The sequence below is a fragment of the Equus quagga genome, chromosome 14 (genome assembly GCF_021613505.1).
Source record: "Equus quagga isolate Etosha38 chromosome 14, UCLA_HA_Equagga_1.0, whole genome shotgun sequence".
Lineage (NCBI taxonomy): Eukaryota > Metazoa > Chordata > Mammalia > Perissodactyla > Equidae > Equus > Equus quagga.
The window spans coordinates 90,783,022-90,801,553 of record NC_060280.1 but is presented as its reverse complement, the minus strand read 5'-3'; the positions used below and the strand labels follow the sequence as shown (position 1 = coordinate 90,801,553).

The 18,532-nt window shown below is 48.5% G+C and overlaps 1 protein-coding gene across 1 annotated transcript in view; it reads left to right on the top strand.

Annotated features, from left to right (window-relative positions):
* Positions 1–18,532, top strand: part of MUC16 (mucin 16, cell surface associated) — a 73,908-nt gene that overhangs the window by 30,795 nt on the left and 24,581 nt on the right. The window contains exons 20-43 of the mRNA XM_046638305.1: positions 276–448; positions 779–814; positions 1,073–1,138; positions 3,776–3,900; positions 3,994–4,061; positions 5,110–5,282; positions 5,748–5,783; positions 6,012–6,071; positions 7,297–7,421; positions 7,611–7,678; positions 8,318–8,490; positions 8,604–8,639; positions 8,865–8,921; positions 10,554–10,675; positions 11,025–11,092; positions 12,525–12,697; positions 13,036–13,071; positions 13,294–13,359; positions 14,953–15,077; positions 15,209–15,276; positions 17,169–17,341; positions 17,462–17,497; positions 17,972–18,096; positions 18,382–18,449. Of these exons, the coding sequence (XP_046494261.1) occupies positions 276–448; positions 779–814; positions 1,073–1,138; positions 3,776–3,900; positions 3,994–4,061; positions 5,110–5,282; positions 5,748–5,783; positions 6,012–6,071; positions 7,297–7,421; positions 7,611–7,678; positions 8,318–8,490; positions 8,604–8,639; positions 8,865–8,921; positions 10,554–10,675; positions 11,025–11,092; positions 12,525–12,697; positions 13,036–13,071; positions 13,294–13,359; positions 14,953–15,077; positions 15,209–15,276; positions 17,169–17,341; positions 17,462–17,497; positions 17,972–18,096; positions 18,382–18,449 (2,256 nt within the window). The remainder of the gene's footprint in view (positions 1–275; positions 449–778; positions 815–1,072; positions 1,139–3,775; positions 3,901–3,993; positions 4,062–5,109; positions 5,283–5,747; positions 5,784–6,011; positions 6,072–7,296; positions 7,422–7,610; positions 7,679–8,317; positions 8,491–8,603; positions 8,640–8,864; positions 8,922–10,553; positions 10,676–11,024; positions 11,093–12,524; positions 12,698–13,035; positions 13,072–13,293; positions 13,360–14,952; positions 15,078–15,208; positions 15,277–17,168; positions 17,342–17,461; positions 17,498–17,971; positions 18,097–18,381; positions 18,450–18,532) is intronic.

Here is an 18,532-nt window from a genome sequence, read left to right as displayed (position 1 = left end):
TTTGGCGTCTTCCAGGATTGTTCACCCCCCTCAATAGTACCTTCTCTGTATCTTTCATACACCCAGTGATTTCAGAGGCTTCTTGCCCAGGCATGCAGGAGGCTTGGAGTTCTGTGGTTTCCTAGTTATTTATGAAGGGCATCTCCCTGAAGGCAGCAGCTCCCTTGGAAACCAGGGCTTCCTAAGATTCTGCCTTAGGGACTGGCAGAGAGAGGGAGAGAAGGATGAATAGATGGAGAGATAGTTGGACCAACCATGTGGAGGTTTTTACCCAGGCCTGAGAAGCACGAGACAGCCACTAGAATGGATGCCATCTGCACATATCGCCATGACCCTGAAGGCCCTGAACTGGACAGAGAGCGGCTGTACTGGGAGCTAAGCCAGATGATGCATGGTGTCACCATGATGGGCCCCTACACCCTGGACAGGAACAGTCTCTATGTTAACGGTGAGCAGCTGTGATTTGGTCAGAGTCTTTTCCTCCTCACTGAGCAGCCTTTGCTCTCTAACTTGAGATCACACCCCATCTGGCTCTTAGCGGCCCAGCTGTGCTCTCTGGATGTGCTCATTCAGGTGTGGACCTTGTGGTTTCTTCTTCGTCTTGGGCTTACTTCATCCTCAGGGCCTTGTTTCATGACGTGAGGGTGCTGATGGAGAATCCCCCACAGCCTCTGTCTCGTGAAACCCCCTCCATTGCACCAGGGTAGCCCTGATCCCTATTTGGTCCCCCACCTCTCCCTTAACTCTCATCCACTATCATCCCTTCTTCTTGCTACAGGTTTCACCCATCTGAGTTCTGAACTCATCATCAGCAGTGAGTATCCCACTGATGCCTAGTGCCCTCCACCTCAGGCGGGGAAGGAGCGGACCCCTCCTCAGGCACAATTATGTCCTCTCCAGGAGAGAAAGAGTTCCTGGGAGGGTACAAGTTATTTACCCTCCCCTCTTCCCCAGTTCCAGAGAGAATTCCAGCTCAATCCCCACATACAGCAAGCCCAATACATAGTCTGTCCTTCTGGCATTTCTGCCATGTGATGCTTTTCTGTTTTCGCTGATGAGGGCTTTTCCTCAGCTCCTGGGACCTCTACAGTGGACCTGGGAACCTCTGGGACTCTAGCCCCCTTCTCCAGCCCCACAGGTGAGTACAGTCGATGGCACATCTGTTAGAGAGTGCCTGAGGAGTGTGAACATCTCTGACATTAATCTCTCAAATAAAGATGAAAAGCTGTAGTAAATCTAGTGATAATGAGTGAACCAACAACCTTTATTGAGCACCTACTCTGTGCTAGGCCATGGGGATATGGCAGGGAACATAGAACAGAAAAACATCGCTGTCCTCATTGAGCTTATATTATCGTGATGATGATAATAATGATGGTGGGGTTGATGATGAGGACGATGATGCTGGTGGTGGTGCTGGTGACTGATGAGGATTTTTAGCCTGGTTAATTTTAAAACTGCAGATGAGAAGCAGGCTCTGAGGAGTGGAATTTGCTTGCCCCTTTGTTGGGAAACATTTACATTTCTAAGGGAAACTTCCATCTGTAAAGATGCCTTCCTCTCTGTGCCAGGAAGAAGGGGGATGGCCTTATCTCTAGAAACTCTTAATCAATGCCAGAGGCAAGAACTTAAGTTGTTTACTGTCTGGCAACCTCATGTAACTGACCCCCCGCCCCAAATCCTCCTTTGTCTTTAGCTGAGGATAATATTCAAGCAGTGACTTCTGCCATTTACTTATTCCGGTTTGATTCTTAACTAAAAGTTGTGGGACCGCCCAATGGCCAGACCATATGGGCACTGATACCATTTTAACGTTTTTACATATTCTTTGTCTTGTAAAGAGATAACTCACATACCTATGCTTTAAATTTAGCTCTAATCCTCAATTTGGGGCAGCAGAAGCGGCAGCAGCAACATGCTGGCAGCAGCTCTGCCTGCCCATGGGTCCTGTCCCCATGCCAGCGGTGGCAGCAAGCAGCTCCCCATGCCAGCAGCATCTCTGACTGCCCATGGGTCCTGTCCCCATGCTATTCTATACTATTCTCTAAATAAAAGAGCACTACTGCCAGATCTTGAGAGTCTAAGAAATCTTTCGTTTGACTCCTCGGCTCACCGACCCCACATCAGTGATGATAATGATAGTTGTGTTGATGACATTAATGTTAATGATGATGGTGGTAGTGGTGATGGTGATGACAATAATCGTGGTAATGGTGACAATGATGATGATGGTGATTGTGAAGGTGATGATAGTGGTAGTGACAGTGATGATGATGGTGATCAGAAAGAAAACAGGCAATATCTCACATTATTGAATACTGCATACAAACCAAATGCTATGCTCAGCATCTAACTAGTATTATTAAATATGCTTTTTAAAAACTTTCTATCATTATAGACAAGGAAGCCGTGGAAACCTTTTATTTATCACTCACTTTAAATCCTGTTACTTATTTTTAAAAACAATTCTTACATTTATTAATAAGTACAGACTCTTAGATTTTTTTCTGCTTTTGAACATTTTGTTTTCTGTTGATCCCAATGTTAAGTAAACCTGCCACATGGAGCAACTGTGTCTTACTCCTCTGTGCTTCCTTAGTGTCTACCACAGTGCCCTGTGCATGGTAGGTCTACAAGAAATGTGTAGATTCTCCCAGGAAAGGAAGGAATGAATATGCTTTCTTGTAATGTGTGGTAACAGTCCATTCCTGTCCTGGTTCAAATGTTTAATGACTCTGTTAGATTCTAACCAGGACAAATGTATGGCATCTGTGCCACCACTCCTCTCATCCATGGCAAACGTCACTAATGATAATGGCATCCATTCCTTCTGAGCTCAAAACATCTCCAGAATCCTTACCAATAAAACACACCAGGCAGTCGCTACCAATTCAACTGAAGTTGTCACAGGATTCTGGGAAAGAATTCCAGGAAATTTGGTCCCTTGATGATGAGCAAAAGGCTCCTTGGTTTTCCTGGAAGGCATCTGTGAGTTGGAAGGCTCAACTCAGGCTCAGCTGGGTCATGACTGAGAACACCAGTTTGATCCAAGCTTGATCACACTAGCTAACTAACTTCCTATTAGGTTCAGCCAATAGGAGGCATTGGTAGGACAGTGGTGGGTGGGGCAGGAGAAGAGCCAGGATATTTCTTCACCTCTGTGAGCTTCATACAGCATCTCCAGCAGGGGCTGTGTCTCCTCCATGGTCTCAGCAATCTCAGTATGCCACTCTCTCATCCCTTTGTTCCCTCAGCCCCACAGGGCTAGAGGCTTCTTGATTTTGCTAATCTCTGTGTTACCTTTTCAGGGTTTTTTTTTATATTACATTATTCTTATTGAAATACCTGACATAAGTTCTATTTTCCTAACTAGAAATATATGTGCCCAGTGCCATGGTGATGCCTCACACATAGCTGGTGCTCAATAAATATTTATGCAACAAATGAATGAATGAACTCAAATTGTAACTAGGAACCTGAGGCCTGAGTCTGGTCACATGACTGGGCCAATATAGAGGAAGCCTGGGGGTCACATTAGGTACCGCAAAATCAGAGCTCCTGGGAGAAAAACCAACTCCGTATACTAAGAGCTGTTGGGCATGACTGAAATAGTGGTCCCTGGCTGCTTTGGATTAAGAACCAAGCTGGATGGAGCCCTCTGGTGGAGAGAATGAGAGCTCATGGGTGTGAGGGCCCAGGGAGGCTGGAAGAGGGACTGGACAGAGAGCCATAGCAAGCTCAGGACAGGTTCTCTTATCTGCCTCCCCTGCTGCAGCTACAAGCCCTACCCTGGTGCCATTTACCCTCAACTTTACCGTGATGAACGTGCAGTACATGCCAGACATGGGACATCCAGGATCTGCAAAGTTCAACATGACAGAGAAGGTCCTGCAGCACATTGTAAGAGCCCCGAGATGCCTGATGCCCACTCCTCCTCATCCCTTCAAGGCCCCGTCTCCTTCTCCTCCTTACCGCTCTCTCCTTCCTCCCCAGCTTGGTTCTTTGTTCAGGAGCACCAGTATCGGCCCATTGTATTCCAGCTGCAGACTGACATCACTCAGGTGAGACACCCAGGAGTGGATGCTCACATCCCATGCCTCTGTCAACTAAAAATCTAATTCTCCTGTTATTTTACCCTCAAATAAGTTTATTCAGGAATAGCCAAAGGGATTGCAACTAAGGATGTGCATGCTGTGATGAACCATAGGCAAATCCAGAGAACAAAGGAGGGATGCTGCCTTTATAGAGAATAACGGAGAGTAGAAAGGGGCTGTTCTAATAGAAAGTCCGTCCGGGGAAAAGTATCAGTTCATGGTGGTTTCTCATTGGCTGAGCTGTGTTTCTCATTAGCTGGGCTGTTGCCGGGTAAGGAGAGAAATCTTTCTACAGCAGCAAAATAGTTGCACTTGCCGTCAGAGGTGCAAGTGTTTGTCTTTTTCTGGTTGGAGTAATTGACAAGGTGTGTTGAGTGTGAGGGCTCCCCCTAGAGGCCTTCCCCACTCCAATTTAGTTGAGGTTTCCCTTACTCATTTCACACCTCCCAGATTCACTTCCTCTCCTCCACCGCATACATGTTCCCCACCTGCCCAGTGTAGCAGGCTCTGGGCACCTGTGATGCTGCATATACTGAGCCCTCTGCCAGTTCCTGTCTTCTTAGACTTCCTTAAAGTCCCAAACAAGGTATAGAACATCTCCCAGGAGTTAGTGCCTTGCAATTTCCAAAATTATTCTGTAATTTTTAAGGCAAAAATGAACAGTCCTTGGGGCATGCACATTTCTAAACCCACATTTAAGGTGTTCAAAAGAGATGCAAGATTTTGGGGTTGTGCCCACTTTTTTCTTTTTTTCCCCTTGGACCAATCTGAGTGGGATGGTAGGAGGCTGGTACGTGGATGATGAACAAACATTGTGCCAATCCGAGTCCTAATTCACCTTCTTCATCTACTGATCTTTTATAAATTCTAGATATTTTGTCTCCTTTTTTTTTTTTTTTGCCTTCCAAAGAAGGTGATTTCAACTTTGTGGCTTTTCCAGGTATTGTCATTCTTGCAAGTCGCCCTCATCATCAGTCCTGCATATGACCCCATCCCTGTGTTCCTCCCTCTCCAGGCCCGAGAAGGATGGATCAGCCACCAGAGTGGATGCCATCTGCACCTACCGCTCTGCGCCCACAAGCACTGGGATACACAGAGAGCAGCTGTACTGGGAGCTGAGCCGTGAGACCCACGGCATCACCCAGCTGGGCTCCTTCGCCCTGGACAAGAACAGCCTTTATGTTAATGGTGAGTGAAAGCGCTGCAGCCCCGGTCTTCTCCTGCTTCCCCGTGGGTCTCACTGCAGGCAGTGTGCTCTGGGTTCATGACTCACATTCTGGATCTCCTGTCCTCTCCGGTGTGGGGAGGATTTGAGCTTGTCCCAAACTGGCCTTCACCTCTAGTTCTTTCCCTCAGGAAAAGGCATACATTCACAGCTTTTCTGGAGATATATTGAGGGATCAGACACTCAGAGAAGGAGGAGGGGACAGATGGCAGAGGGATAGACCACGGATGACCTGATATAGAAATTCTTCCCTGTGCTCCAGTGACATTCTTTGGGGTTTGTGTATAGGATCTGCACTTTGAGGGTGTTGTATAAATATTACTTAAATAATAGATTCATAGAAACCCAAAGAGCCCCAGATTTTTGCCACTTCCTCCCATCCTGCATCCTTACAAGTTCTCATCCCCTCTCTCCATCTCTTTCTTCAGGTTACACCCATCAAGCCCTGACCTCCACTCCCAGCAGTGAGTAGTAATTTGGGTCCTAGTGTTGCGTTGCCTTGGGGCCCATTTCTCCTCTCTGCTGTCCCTACTCTGGTCTTTCCCCACCTTCACACCCTGGCTCAGAAAAGACAAGCCCAGCACAGACCTGAGGCTGAACAAGAAAATGGTCTTAAGGTCCCATGATGAGTCCTCTTTGGCTGAGGAAGCCCTCCCTTCTGCCATGTTTGTCTCACTTTGTTTTCTTCCCAGTTGCTATGGCCTCTACCATCTCCCCAGCATCTTCAGCGACCCCAGTCACCGTATCCACAGGTAGGAGCTTTCTTTCTGGGATTCCCTCCTGAAAGGTCTGCTGCACTTGGCCAGTGGGAGGTATCATGTGGAGAGCCACACTCATTCATTCATTCATTCATTCAATAAGTATTTATTTATCACTCACTGTATAAAAGTCCCTGCTCATGCAGCAGTAAACAGAATAGAAAGGGCCCTACTCTTTGATGAGCTTCCATCAAGAAAGACAGAGAATGAACTCTTGAGTGTACAAATAGGTATTGAATTACCATCAGCATGGTCTTAGGCTAAGTTTTGCAGATATGCATGGAGGGCTTCTCTCTCTCAGGTACTTAGTTTTCCTTTCCAGGAAAGAAGGGAACAGCATGAGCTACATATGTACCTAGAAAATGCCCTCTTACAGGTCCTGGTCAGAGACTTGAGCAGACTCTGATTGGACTAAGGGTCAGCTTCCCATTCCTGGCCTCCCACTGACCCATGGTTGATTTCCATACCACCCATCGACCCTGCTGAGGGTCCTAGATGAGCCATCATTACAGCTGTCTAACTGGAGTCTCTAGTCACTTATCCTCTAGGGCCTCCTGAGGGCATTCTGACCGCTGACCACTCAGGCCCAAATGAGCCGCCACTGTAGGTGGGACCTGCCCATGGTCCCAGGTGGAGGGTTAGTGGCACAGACTCTGGGACCACAATGCCTGGGTTCAAACTACGCTATGCCATTTATAGATTATGTGACTTGGGGTAAATTATTTAACCTTCCCTGGGCTCAGTTTTCACATCTGTAAAATGGGGATAAGAATATTATGTCCTTCTGAAGAGTTTGGTCCAAGGTTTAAATGTAAATGAAGCACTTAAAACAGGGGCTGACCCATAAAAATGCAATGTAAGCATTTCTTCAAAAATTTTAAAAATCAATAAAGAGGTGGATCTCAGAGAAACAATTGGATTAAAAAAAAAAAAGAAAAACCTCAGGAAAAGAGCATGCATGTATAGATTTTAGCCAGCCAGAGGGTCAGATATGCTTGATTCCTGCTTGATGATGCATTTACGCCCATAGTGCAATTTTCCATACTTAGCCCCAGTGCCCCTCAGTTAATGCTGATGTCTGGGATCTCCCTATGGAAACTGCTAGTCTTGGAGGAAGACCCTCCCAATGCACGTAGACAGGCATGTGAGATGCCCCACGCTTAGGCTCACTCAGCACACAGTAGGTTCAGTGGGCGTCTCTCTCCCACCCCTACTGCAGGCACTGGTCCTCCTCTGGCTCCCTTTACTCTCAACGTCACCATCACTAACTTGCACTTTGAGGAGGTCATGCATCGCCCTGGTTCCTGGAAGTTCAACACCACGGAGAGAGTCCTGCAGAACTTGGTGAGAGCCCCTCCCACAGGTGCACGCCCCGCCCACTTCTCTGCCACGCCTACCAAAGCAGAACTCACCTACCAGCCTTGTCCGCGTAGATGCAAGCCCCGCCCATTGATCCCAGCCCTACCCATCTCACTTCTGCCCTGCCCACAATCCATCAGACTTCTTACTCTCCCTCTTCTCCCTCCACCTCAGCTCCGATCTTTGTTCAAGAACACCAGTGTGGGCACCCTGTACTCCGGCTGCAGACTAACCCTGCTTAGGTGAGACATCGGAATAGCCTGCTAGGGCTCCTTCAAGTGCTCCCAGACCCGAAAGTTTGTTCCACTTCCTTCCTGCTCTTCTGCTTCCTTCCTTATTTCTCTGTCGAATCCTCAAGCAGAGGTGGAATTCAGGAGGCGCTGACTCCAAGACCAACGCCTCTTCTGATTATAGCCCTGCTAAGTGTCTCCGGATCCGGCGAAGCCCATCAGCAGGATTGGGCCTCTCCTCTGGTCATCCTTCTAAATTCCCTCCTCCCCTCCCTTTGACCAGTGAGGACATTTCCTTCACGTTTTCAGTTCTGTCCCCAGGATTTCCCTAAAGAAAAACGTGCCTTTTCCACTAGCTTTAATCCCAAATTCCAGCTCTTCACTTGTCTTAAATATGAGCTCTCCTACTCCTGTGCCTTGAGGAAGCAGCTTTCGAACTTGCAAATTAATAAAAATTATCCCACCTGCTTACTCTGCTCATGGTCTCAGGGTGCCTGGAAGTCAGGGCACTCAGAGGATCTAAGGCTGGCTTCTCACCTCTCTAGCAGCCTTCTCATTTCCTCTGGCCCCTTCCTGTCTTGCCCCTAGGGATCTCTGGACCCCTCCCTAGGGACTTTATTTATTGTTATCCCCCTCACCCTCCCTTCCCAGGCCAGAGAAGAATGGGAAAGCCACTGGAGTGGATGCTGTCTGCACTCACCGCCCTGACCCTTTGGGCCCCGGGCTGGACAGAGAGCAGCTGTACTGGGAGCTGAGCCAGCTGACACATGGTGTCACTCAGCTGGGCCCCTACACCCTGGACAAGGACAGTCTCTACATCAATGGTAAGGGATTGCCGTCTTTTTTTTGCATTTCAACACGTCCCCCATCCTCCCCCTCCAATCTTCCCTTTCTCTCCTCCTGCACCCCCTCACCTTATCTCCCTCTACCTGTGCAGGTTACACCCGCAAGACTCAGGCTACCACCCCCAGCAGTGAGTATTCTGAGGCTTCAGAAGTCTCTAACCCTGTAAGTCCCAGCACCTAGGAATGGAAGAGGCCAGGAGCCCACTGCCTCCACTTTGCACCCCTACTGCATCCTAGCCTTGGGTGAACAGGGACCCCACACCCAAGAAATCCCCAGGCACGGCCACCCCTCCCTGGTGTCTCCAAGGTGATGGTTCCCCACCCCAGGCTCTCAGGGTTTTTTCTCTCTCCAGCTTCTATGGTGGTCACAGTTTCTGCAGGGATGTCAACCGCCTTCTCCAGTTCCGCAGGTAGGCATTCTTTCTGAAGATGCTCCCAGTAACTCCAGTTGAGCTCTAAACACAGGATGTAGGAGGAAGGGTGGAGTATGTGGCATCTCTCGGAGCCTAAACCTGACTCTGAGGATCTGATGAGACCTACCCAAGTTCCTGGGAATTTTTTTAATACCAATCCCAGCCCCAGCACTCAGAGTCCTAAGCCATTCTCTGGAACCACGTTTCCAAAACTTGTAGGTGGCCCCTGATTTCCGAATCATCCAGCAACCCTTGGTAGAATGCAAAGCAGACCTATTCACTGAGAATAGATTTGTCCAGTGGCCAGGGTGCCAAAGCCAGCTCAGCAAATGATCAATTCCCCAGTTTACCCGATTAACCAATCCACCAACAGCTTGCTTTAAGGAATATTCTTCGTGAATATGCTGAATAGATATGACTTTATCCTTCTTTTAATGTCTTTATGAATATTTTCCTTGTGAACATATGTAGTCTGTCTTACTACAGTCAATGCATACAGCCATTTTATTTTAGTGGCATTTTAAGGAATGTTGGATCTCTCAGAGTCTAGAGACCATGGGCTCATTTCAGCATTTCATGAATATTTTGTGTGTCTGTGTTTTCCCCCCACTTTTTATTAAGAAAATTGTCAAAAATAGCAGAAACGTTGAAAGAATAGGGCAAGGAACATCCATCTGTCCACCACAGTCATTGACACTTTGTCTCATTTGCTTCCTGCACGTTGCAGTGCTGCTGTAACGTGACACAGGTGTTCCTAACATGTGCTGTGCAAAAATCACACAATGAAAACCACAGGGCTTATGAGAAAAGTGAGATTTGGAGTCAACCCTCAAAAACCTTGTCAGTGACATAAAAATTAGGCATCTAATAAAACAACAAAGTTTTGCATATGTTAAATGGTTAGGAAATACATAAATGCTACAATAAATATAGCATTTTACCCTGGCAGAGGCCTGACATTTGCTTGTGGAAGGATTGAAGCTTGTGAGTTATTGTGAAGAGGTTTGAAAGGAGGGTTACCTGAAAGCATACAGAAATTTAGAACCCAGCATGGATATGGGTATCCCTCATAACACCTGAGGGGCCCCTGATGGAGCTGGGAGATGTCTGAGCTGTGCGCATGCGTTTTGTGTATGCCTGTGTAGCTAGGTTCAGCTGGGTGCAGTTTTCTGCATTGACCTAGTGTTTCTCTTGTGTGCCTTGCAAAAGATTTTGCACATAAGCCAATATGAAATTTATATTATGTTCAAATTGTTCCCTAATGTATCAATGCCCCCGGAAAAGATCATGTTTTCAAAAGAGGCATTGTAGCAGAACTGACTGAGTATAGAAGTAGACATAATTTTTTTCTGAACCATTTAAGAGTTGCACATATCATGATGTTTCACCTTTAAATATTTCAGCAAGAATCACCAAACATCAGGACTTTGCCAATGCAACCGTAATTCCATTACCACGCTTCAGAAAATAAGGATACTTTGGGGGCTGGCCCTGTGGCTGAGTAGTTAAGTTCCAGTGCTCCACTTCGGCAGCCCAGGGTTTTGCTGGTTCGGATCCCAGGTGTGGACCCAGCCCCGCTCATCAAACCCGACTCACGACATGGCCTCTCCTCCACTTCCCCCCCTGCAGCTACTGGCCCTGCTCTGATGCCCTTCACCCTCAACTTTACCATCACCAGCCTGGGCTACACAGAGGACATGCAGCCGGGCTCTGCCAAGTTCAACTCCACAGAGGCAGTCCTACAACACCTGGTGAGAGGCCCCTCCTCCATATCCCTCCTTTCCAACTTCCTCCCCACCCTCTTGAGTCTCCGTGCTATGCTGTTGGAGGACACAGAGGGCTCAGGAGGCAGACAGGCCCAGATTCAAAACTTGGTGCTGCCACAGACAAGTGACTTGACTTTAGAGTAGTGATCTCGCCTTTTGCTACTGCTTCCTCGTCTGTAAACTGAGATAACAAAAGCGCTTATCCCAAAGGGTCCTTTTGAGATAAATGTGGGATGAGATGACTAGGGAGCTATTGTTTTATTCAAAAATACTGTGTCTTAAGTGATGAATAATTTTACATTTATTTTCCATTCACCCACTCTTTTCCCCTCAGCTCAAGTCCTTGTTCACCAGCAGCAGCATCGGTTCACTCTATACTGGCTGCAAACTGACCACGCTAAGGTGAGTCTTGCTCTTTGTCTTGCTTTTATTGGTATAGTAAGTGTGGGTGTGTTGGGTTGGCCAGGGCCCAGACTAGGGTGCGCAAACAAGGTGCCCAGGGCACAAAATTTATTTAAGGAGGTGCTAACTCTGTACTTGCACAGCCCTGAGACTGAGCACTCCTTAGAGGTTGTATCTAGGTCTTCGCTCACCTCGCTCGCGCTGTTCCCAGCTCTGGGGCTAGTCCTGCGCACTGCCCTCTGTAGCCCATCTTAAATGCAGTCAGACAGTCAGACTCTCCAGACCTGAGTAAGCCATCCATGATTTCAGTTTCACCTAGAAGGATATGGACAGAAAACGGCATACCAGCAGGACAGCACTGACATTTATTTTTTGCAAGAGCCTTCTGGGCAGCCCAAGGGCTATATTTTTGGCCTCCTGAGTGACAGTTCACGTGCAAGGAAATTAAATCTCAATGGATAGGTACTGAAGTCACCCTGGGTTAGATGCCCCATGTCCCAAAGAGGAACCAGTCCTTTATGAAAGAGCTGCCCAGTTATCAGGGTCACCACACATGCAAGGAATCCCAAAGCTATAGCTTCCTGCCAGGTATTGATGTCTATTTACAGTCTTTCCAGAAAAGATGTAGGTCCTCAACAAGGATCATTTTCAGCATAAGCAGCATCACTGGGCATAACAACTGACACTGTGCCCTCGTCAAGTCTCTAGGATGACAGAACTAGTGCGGAAGTAGCTCAAGGCTGCTTCCATCCCGCTGAGGTGCAAGAGACACTCCATTTCTCCACTATAATGCTCTCTGGCAGTGCCACCTGCTACATCTCCCAGGTTATCCCTTCAGGCCTCGTTTCTCCTGCTGCCCCAGAGAGCTGTTTCTGCAAGAGGCAGGTGGGCAGTGGGTGGGGATCTCTGCCATGCAGTATTTCATGCTCAGACGCTCAGATCCAAAGACTGGGTTGGATCATCTTTCTGAGAGCTGATGAGTCTCTTTTGAGAGCTGCTATCCAGTCTTGCCAGGCATTGTGGCTGCTCTGTAAACATTTGTTTAATTAAGCAAATAATTAATTAACGAGCACTTATCATGTACCTGGCACCAGGGCTGAGTATTTTATGTCAATAATTTCTGAATCCCATCACATTCCAACAAAGTGGTTACAGCATTATCCATGCTGCAAAGATGGGAGAACGGAGTCAGAGAAGCTTACGTGGATTAGTCAACAGGTGACAGAACTAAGGTTTGAACCAATGGTCACCTGACTGTAAACTCCACTCTGGTCTTTTGTGACTTGAAGATGCTCCTTTTCTTGTGAGCGGCTCATGCCTGGACCAGGAGAGCAGATAAGCAGGCGTCCACATACAAGTGGGCTGATGAAAGGATGTCCTACCAGACATGCCCTTCTGTCCTAGCCCAATACCCATGTCCTTCTCTCCCCAGGCCTGAAAATGGTGGAGCAGCCACGGGAGTTGATGCCATCTGCACCCACCGTCCTGACCCTGCAGGCCTCAGGCTGGACAGGGAGCGGCTCTACTGGGAGCTGAGCCACCAGACCCATGGTGTCACCCAGCTCGGTTCCTACATCCTGGACAGGGACAGTCTCTATGTCAACGGTAAGTGTCCGGTGGGGGCAGGGGTCTCCTCCTGTACCCCAGGTGGCTTCCTCTGTTGCTGCTCTGAGCTCTGACCAGAGGAGGCATCCATGTCTGCTTCTAGATTTCTCTCTCCTCAGTCTTTTCCTTGTGAGGTCCTCTTTCGCCACCAAGGCCTACATCACACACATAGAGAGATAGAAAGTCAGAGAAAGGTTATAGGAGGCACAACTCACTGTCTGGAAGAGACACAACCTCCTGATGGCATCCATTCTTCTGCCAATGGCCTAGCCCCTTCACCCCGTCCTTCAGCCTTTCAAACATCCCACCTCACTCTCACTCTTACCCACTCTCTGCAGGTTACACTAGACCAGCTTTGACCTCCACCCACAGTGGTAAGTGTTCAAACCCTAAGTGGCCCCATGCCCCTCCAACACCTTGTGGGGGCAGCTAGTCCCTCCTCCCCAAGTCCAGGGCCTCATGGAGGAAGGGTCCTGGTTACTCACTTACCCCCACCTCTGCCTTCTGTGACTCAGGCTGGGCATCAAGCCCTCTCTCTCTGGCATCTCCAAGGTGATGAGATGGCATCATTCTCATTTCTGGTGCTCTCTCCTCAGTTTCTGTGGCATCCACACCCTCCTTGAGAACATCCACGGCACCAATCTCCCTCTCCAGCTCTACAGGTGAGAACCTTCTCTCCATGTCTCCTTCCTTCCCACCTACTTGCCTCCATGTTTAGCAATGAGAAAGACAAGAAAGTACATACAGGCAGGTCAAAGCAAGGGGACAGGGTAGGGAGGATGAACCTTTGGGGCCACACCCTCCCCACAGACCAGTCCAAGGCCATCCCTGGGTTTGGAGAGCTCTGTGACTCCAGGTGTTCAATCCTAGACTGAAGGAGTGGCTCCTAGTAATCTTCTCTTGGCTTTCTGTTAAGGTTTTGTATCAGTTAGCTTGCTTACAAACAACATAACCAATGACTCCCAAATTTAATGGATTAAAACAATCATTTGCTGCTGCTCGCTAGTATATTGGTCAGCTGGGCACTCCTCTAGTCTGAACTAAGCTTCCTTATGTATCTACAATCACCTGCAGATTGCTAATGACTCTGCTTCTGGAGGATGCCTGACTGATGGTTAGGGTGCCGCAGTTCTCCTTCACATAACCTCTCATCATCCAACAGACTGGCTTTGGCTGGTTCAGATGGTGGTCATGGAGCCCCCAACACCGAGGAAGGGCAAGCCTCAGTGCACAAGCACTTTTCTCACCTCTGCTTGCATCACGTTTCTCTTGTCCCATTGGCCAAAGCAAGTCATGGCCAAGAAATAGACTCCCACGTCTTGGTGGAAGGGGCTGCAACACCACACTGAAGGGTGTAGATGCAGGGAGGTGAAGAATTTGTGGCTATTTTTACAATCTATTCCAGGTGACCTACCAGGGACCAGCTTGTGACCATGTTGGCCTTAAGGGACCTGGAGGGGTCAGTTAGTGAGAACAGACCCAGCAGTGCATTCTAAAACAATTCCCAAAGCTTCACCTTCTGCAACAACTGAATGGGAGTAGTCAAGGGTAAACCCAGAACTAATTCCCAAAGGGCAGAGACTAAAGGGGTCGGCAGAGAAAGTAGACACAATGGTAACAATGACAACAAAGCAATAACAGCAGCTTTCATTGTCACATAACCGAGGCTCTTCTTTACATGTATGACCTTCAACCCCTGCAGGTAGACACTGCTATTTCTCCATTGAAGAGAGGCATAGAGTGGTTCTTGGCAAGCTCAGTGATTTTCTGAGGTCACACAACCAATAGATGGGCAGGACTCAACTCTAAGTCATTCAAACACTAGAGTCAGAGCTTCTGCCCTAAAATAGCTGTGTGATGTTGGGGAAGTGATTTAACCTCTCTGAAGCTCATTTTCATCCTCTGTCAGTTGGGTATAGGTAACAGGACTCACCTCCAGGGGTTGGGTGAGGGGTGAGGAACACATGAGATCCTGGATGGAAAGTGCTACATAGCACAGAGTGTAGCATAAACTAAGCTCTTAACAAACATCAGCTGTTATTATTGCTGCTATTTTTATTGTCATTTTTATTATCATTACTATTAATAGAATAATAAAATAAAGCTTCCCATTCTTGGAGGAGACATTCTGAGCTCTTGCACCAGATGTGAGTGCACTGGGCAACTGAGATGTGGATCCAGACTCTCCTTGATGACCCCTAAATCTAGCTCAGGTGGTGACTCAGGGTGTGACTTCTCTCCTAACCTCACTGCAGTCTCTGGACCTGACCTGGTTCCCTTCACCCTTAACTTTACCATCATCAACCTGCGCTACATGGAGGACATGCAGCCTCCTGGCTCAGCGAAGTTCAACAAAATAGAGAAGGTTTTGCAGCGCCTGGTGAGAGTCCGCCTCTCCCCTGCCCCTCCCACCTCTCCCTGCCTCCCAACTGATGCTGGCCCTGCCCACCTCATCCTGGTCCTGCTCTTGTCCTATGCAGTCTTTCTACTCACCTCTCTCTCCTTCAACAGCTCAGACCCTTGTTCAAGAACACCAGTGTTGGTCCCATATACTTTGGCTGTAGACTAACTTCGCTCAGGTAAGACCTCCAGAGAAGACGGCCCGGTGACACATAGTGGAGATTCTTACCCACAGTCCTCTAGGGCTGGGGCCTCCCATTAGCCTCAGTCCTTTGCAACTCTCCACCTGGGACAGCTACTGTGCCTCAGGCTCCTGACCCCCAGGCCCTGCTCTGGACCTTCCCATCCTCTTGAGCCTCAAATCTCCCATGCATTATTGACTAGGAACAAAACGACAAAATGTAGCACCCCAAAAGTATGCACCAAATTCCTTCATAAAGGACACACCCACAGACTCCCGTGCCTCCAACCCCACACAGCATATAAACATTTCTGAAGGCTAACATACAGCGAGCACTTAGTATGTGTCAGACTTTGGGGTTCTTGACACACAGTCACTATTGACATTCTGGGTTAGATAAATAAAGTTGTGGATGGCTGTCCTCTTCACTCTAGGATATTCATCAGCATCTTGGCTTCTGCCCACTAGATGCCTCCAGCACTCCAGTTGCTCAAAGTTGTGACAACCAAAAATGTCTCCAGGCATTGCCAATTGTCCCCTGAGAGTGCAAATCCAAGGGGACAGCTATATGGTTCCCATACATCATCTCCCTGAACTCTTTTAACATCACTATTAATATCCTCATTTTACCGTGAAGCGTTAAGGCACAGAGATGTTAAGGAACTTTCCCAAAGCCAGTAGTTGCCCATTGGTAGAGCCAGGATTCCAACCCTGTCTCCTCAGAGCCCATGCTTTTTCTGCTAAGCTTTGCCTCTTTCCTTTTGGAAGAACCATAGGTTCACATCCCTTCCCCATGAGCCCAGCCTGCAATTCTCTGCTCCCTTCTGGTGCAGACTTGTGGAACTCCCTAGTTCAGCTAGTGATGGGGGTTCCAGAATATGAATAGCCAGCTCCATTCTGAGGTCTCTAGAAGGTTTAGCTTCAGTGGGCATCTCCCTGGAATTTTCTCCATGCCTCCAAAATTAGAATTTGAGAAAGGATTTCCTCCCTGAAGTGCTAGGAGAGAGAGAGATGGAAGGAAGTCATCTTTCTTAGAGCCTAGCCTAGGATGCTGATGCACCCACAGCAAAAGGGGCCTCCCCACTCCCCTGGCCTGGAGTTCCACAGATTTTCTTTCCTTGCACAGATGTTGCTTGAGCACCTGCTGTGTCCAAGCTCTGCTCAGCTCTGAAAACTCGATGGGGGCCAAAGCGTAGACTCTGCCCTCAAAAAGAGTGCATCATGTTAATGATCTATAAATGTATGCAAACATATGTATACATATTAACTAATAGTAAACATATAATTAATAGTAACAATAATGGAAAATAAAATAATAGCAGCAGACGCTCACTTAGCACTTAGGATGTACCAGATACTATTCTAAGCACATTACTTCTATCCATAGATTTAATCCTCACAAGATACACGTGGGTACCATGATTACACCCATTTTATAGATGAGAAACCAAGGTCCAGAGAGACTTGAAGTGCTGAGAGGTGAGGGAAGTATAGTGGATCTAGGAAGAACTGAGATGGGAGCTCATACCTGGAGAGCAGTAGGCGATGGCCAGGAGACACCACTCCATGCCGGGAGGAGTGTTTCAGGGAGAGGGAACACAGGTGGAGAAAGCAGTGGCTAAGGTAGAGAGAGCATGCAGGACAGAAATACTCAAAAGCAAGGGGAAGGCGGAGAGGTGAGCCGGGCAGGCCTGGATGCCGTGTTGTGCTTGTTGGGACGTTGGGCTTCACCCACAGCCAGTAAGGAGCCAAGGAAGGATTTCAGCAAATGTCTGTTGACAAGAGCCCCAGCACTTTCCAACTTTCCCTACGGTCCCCCCCACAACATTCTCAAGGACCTTCCACAGATGACTCCTCATTGTCTCTACCCCTGTATCCCTCCCTCCACAGACCTGAGAATGATGGAGCAGCCACTGGCGTGGATGCTGTCTGCACCCACCACCCTGACCCCGTGGGCCCAGGGCTGGACAGAGAGCAGCTGTACCGGGAGCTGAGCCAGTTGACCCAAGGCATCACCAAGTTGGGTCCCTACACCCTGGACCAGAACAGTCTCTATGTCAATGGTGAGCAGTGGCCACCTTTGCTTTGCTGAATTATTGAGCCTGCATTCTCACCCTCCATGCCTTCTTTATTCCTTCTCCACCTCCAGCACCTTCTCTCTCTCTTTCCCTCTCTCTCTGCAGGTTACACCAACCAGACTTCAGAAACTACTCCCGGTGGTGAGTACTCAGTGGTCTTCTGAAGGCCCCCACCAGGGAAGGAAGCAGCAAGGCCCTGTCCACATCTCCAGCTGTCAGGGAGGGAAAGAGTCCAGGACACAGGCTGGGAAATCATTTCAATGAGTCATCTGTGAATCACCTCTGTGTTATCTGCTGAACACAGAAAAGTGGCCACTAAATGTTGGTTGGGTGGATGGATGGAGGAAAGTAAGTGAACAATTGAACTGAATAAGAATGGTGGGTTGTAGACGGTCTCCTTTAAAGCTTCATAGCTTCCAAATCTTTCCCTCTTTCCCCTGAAGCATTTGATGGTCTAACATTGTCCATACTGGTTATTCTGGCATCACCCCAAGCACCCTCAGCCATCGCTGTGGTCTCCAGCGAGATGGCTGCGGTTCTCAGGGCTATGGTGCCAGGCCCTGCCCCCATTCAGCTGGACTCAGCATGGTCTCTCCTCTCCTTCCCCTGCTGCAGCCACAGAACCACCCCTGGTGCCTTTCACCATCAACTTCACCATCACCAACCTGCACTATTTGGAGGACATGTGGCTTCCAGGCTCTTTGAAATTCAACACCACAGAGAAGTCCCTGCAGTCCCTGGTGAGAGCCCTGCTCACTCCATCCAGCCCCACCCATTGATGCCAGCCCTGCCCGCCTCACCTCTGCCCCACCCATTGATGCCGGCCCCACCCAGGAAGCCAATTCCACCCACCTAACCTCCATCCTGCATACTGATGCCAGCCCTGCCCACTCATGACCACCTCTCAACTCCTGCCCCATCCCCTGGTGCTAGGCTCACCCGCTTCACTCTTGCCCCACTCATCAGATGACCATCTTGCCCTGGCTTTCAACCTATCTATTTGCTTCCCACTCCCTCATCCACAGCTTAGACCCTTGTTCAAGAACACCAGTGTGGGCCCCCTGTACTCCGGCTGCAGACTGACTCTGCTCAGGTGAGACCTTGGAATAACCAGCCAGGGCTGACTCCAGTGCTCTCAGACCTGAGGAGGAGTTTGGTTTGCTTCCTCCCTGACCT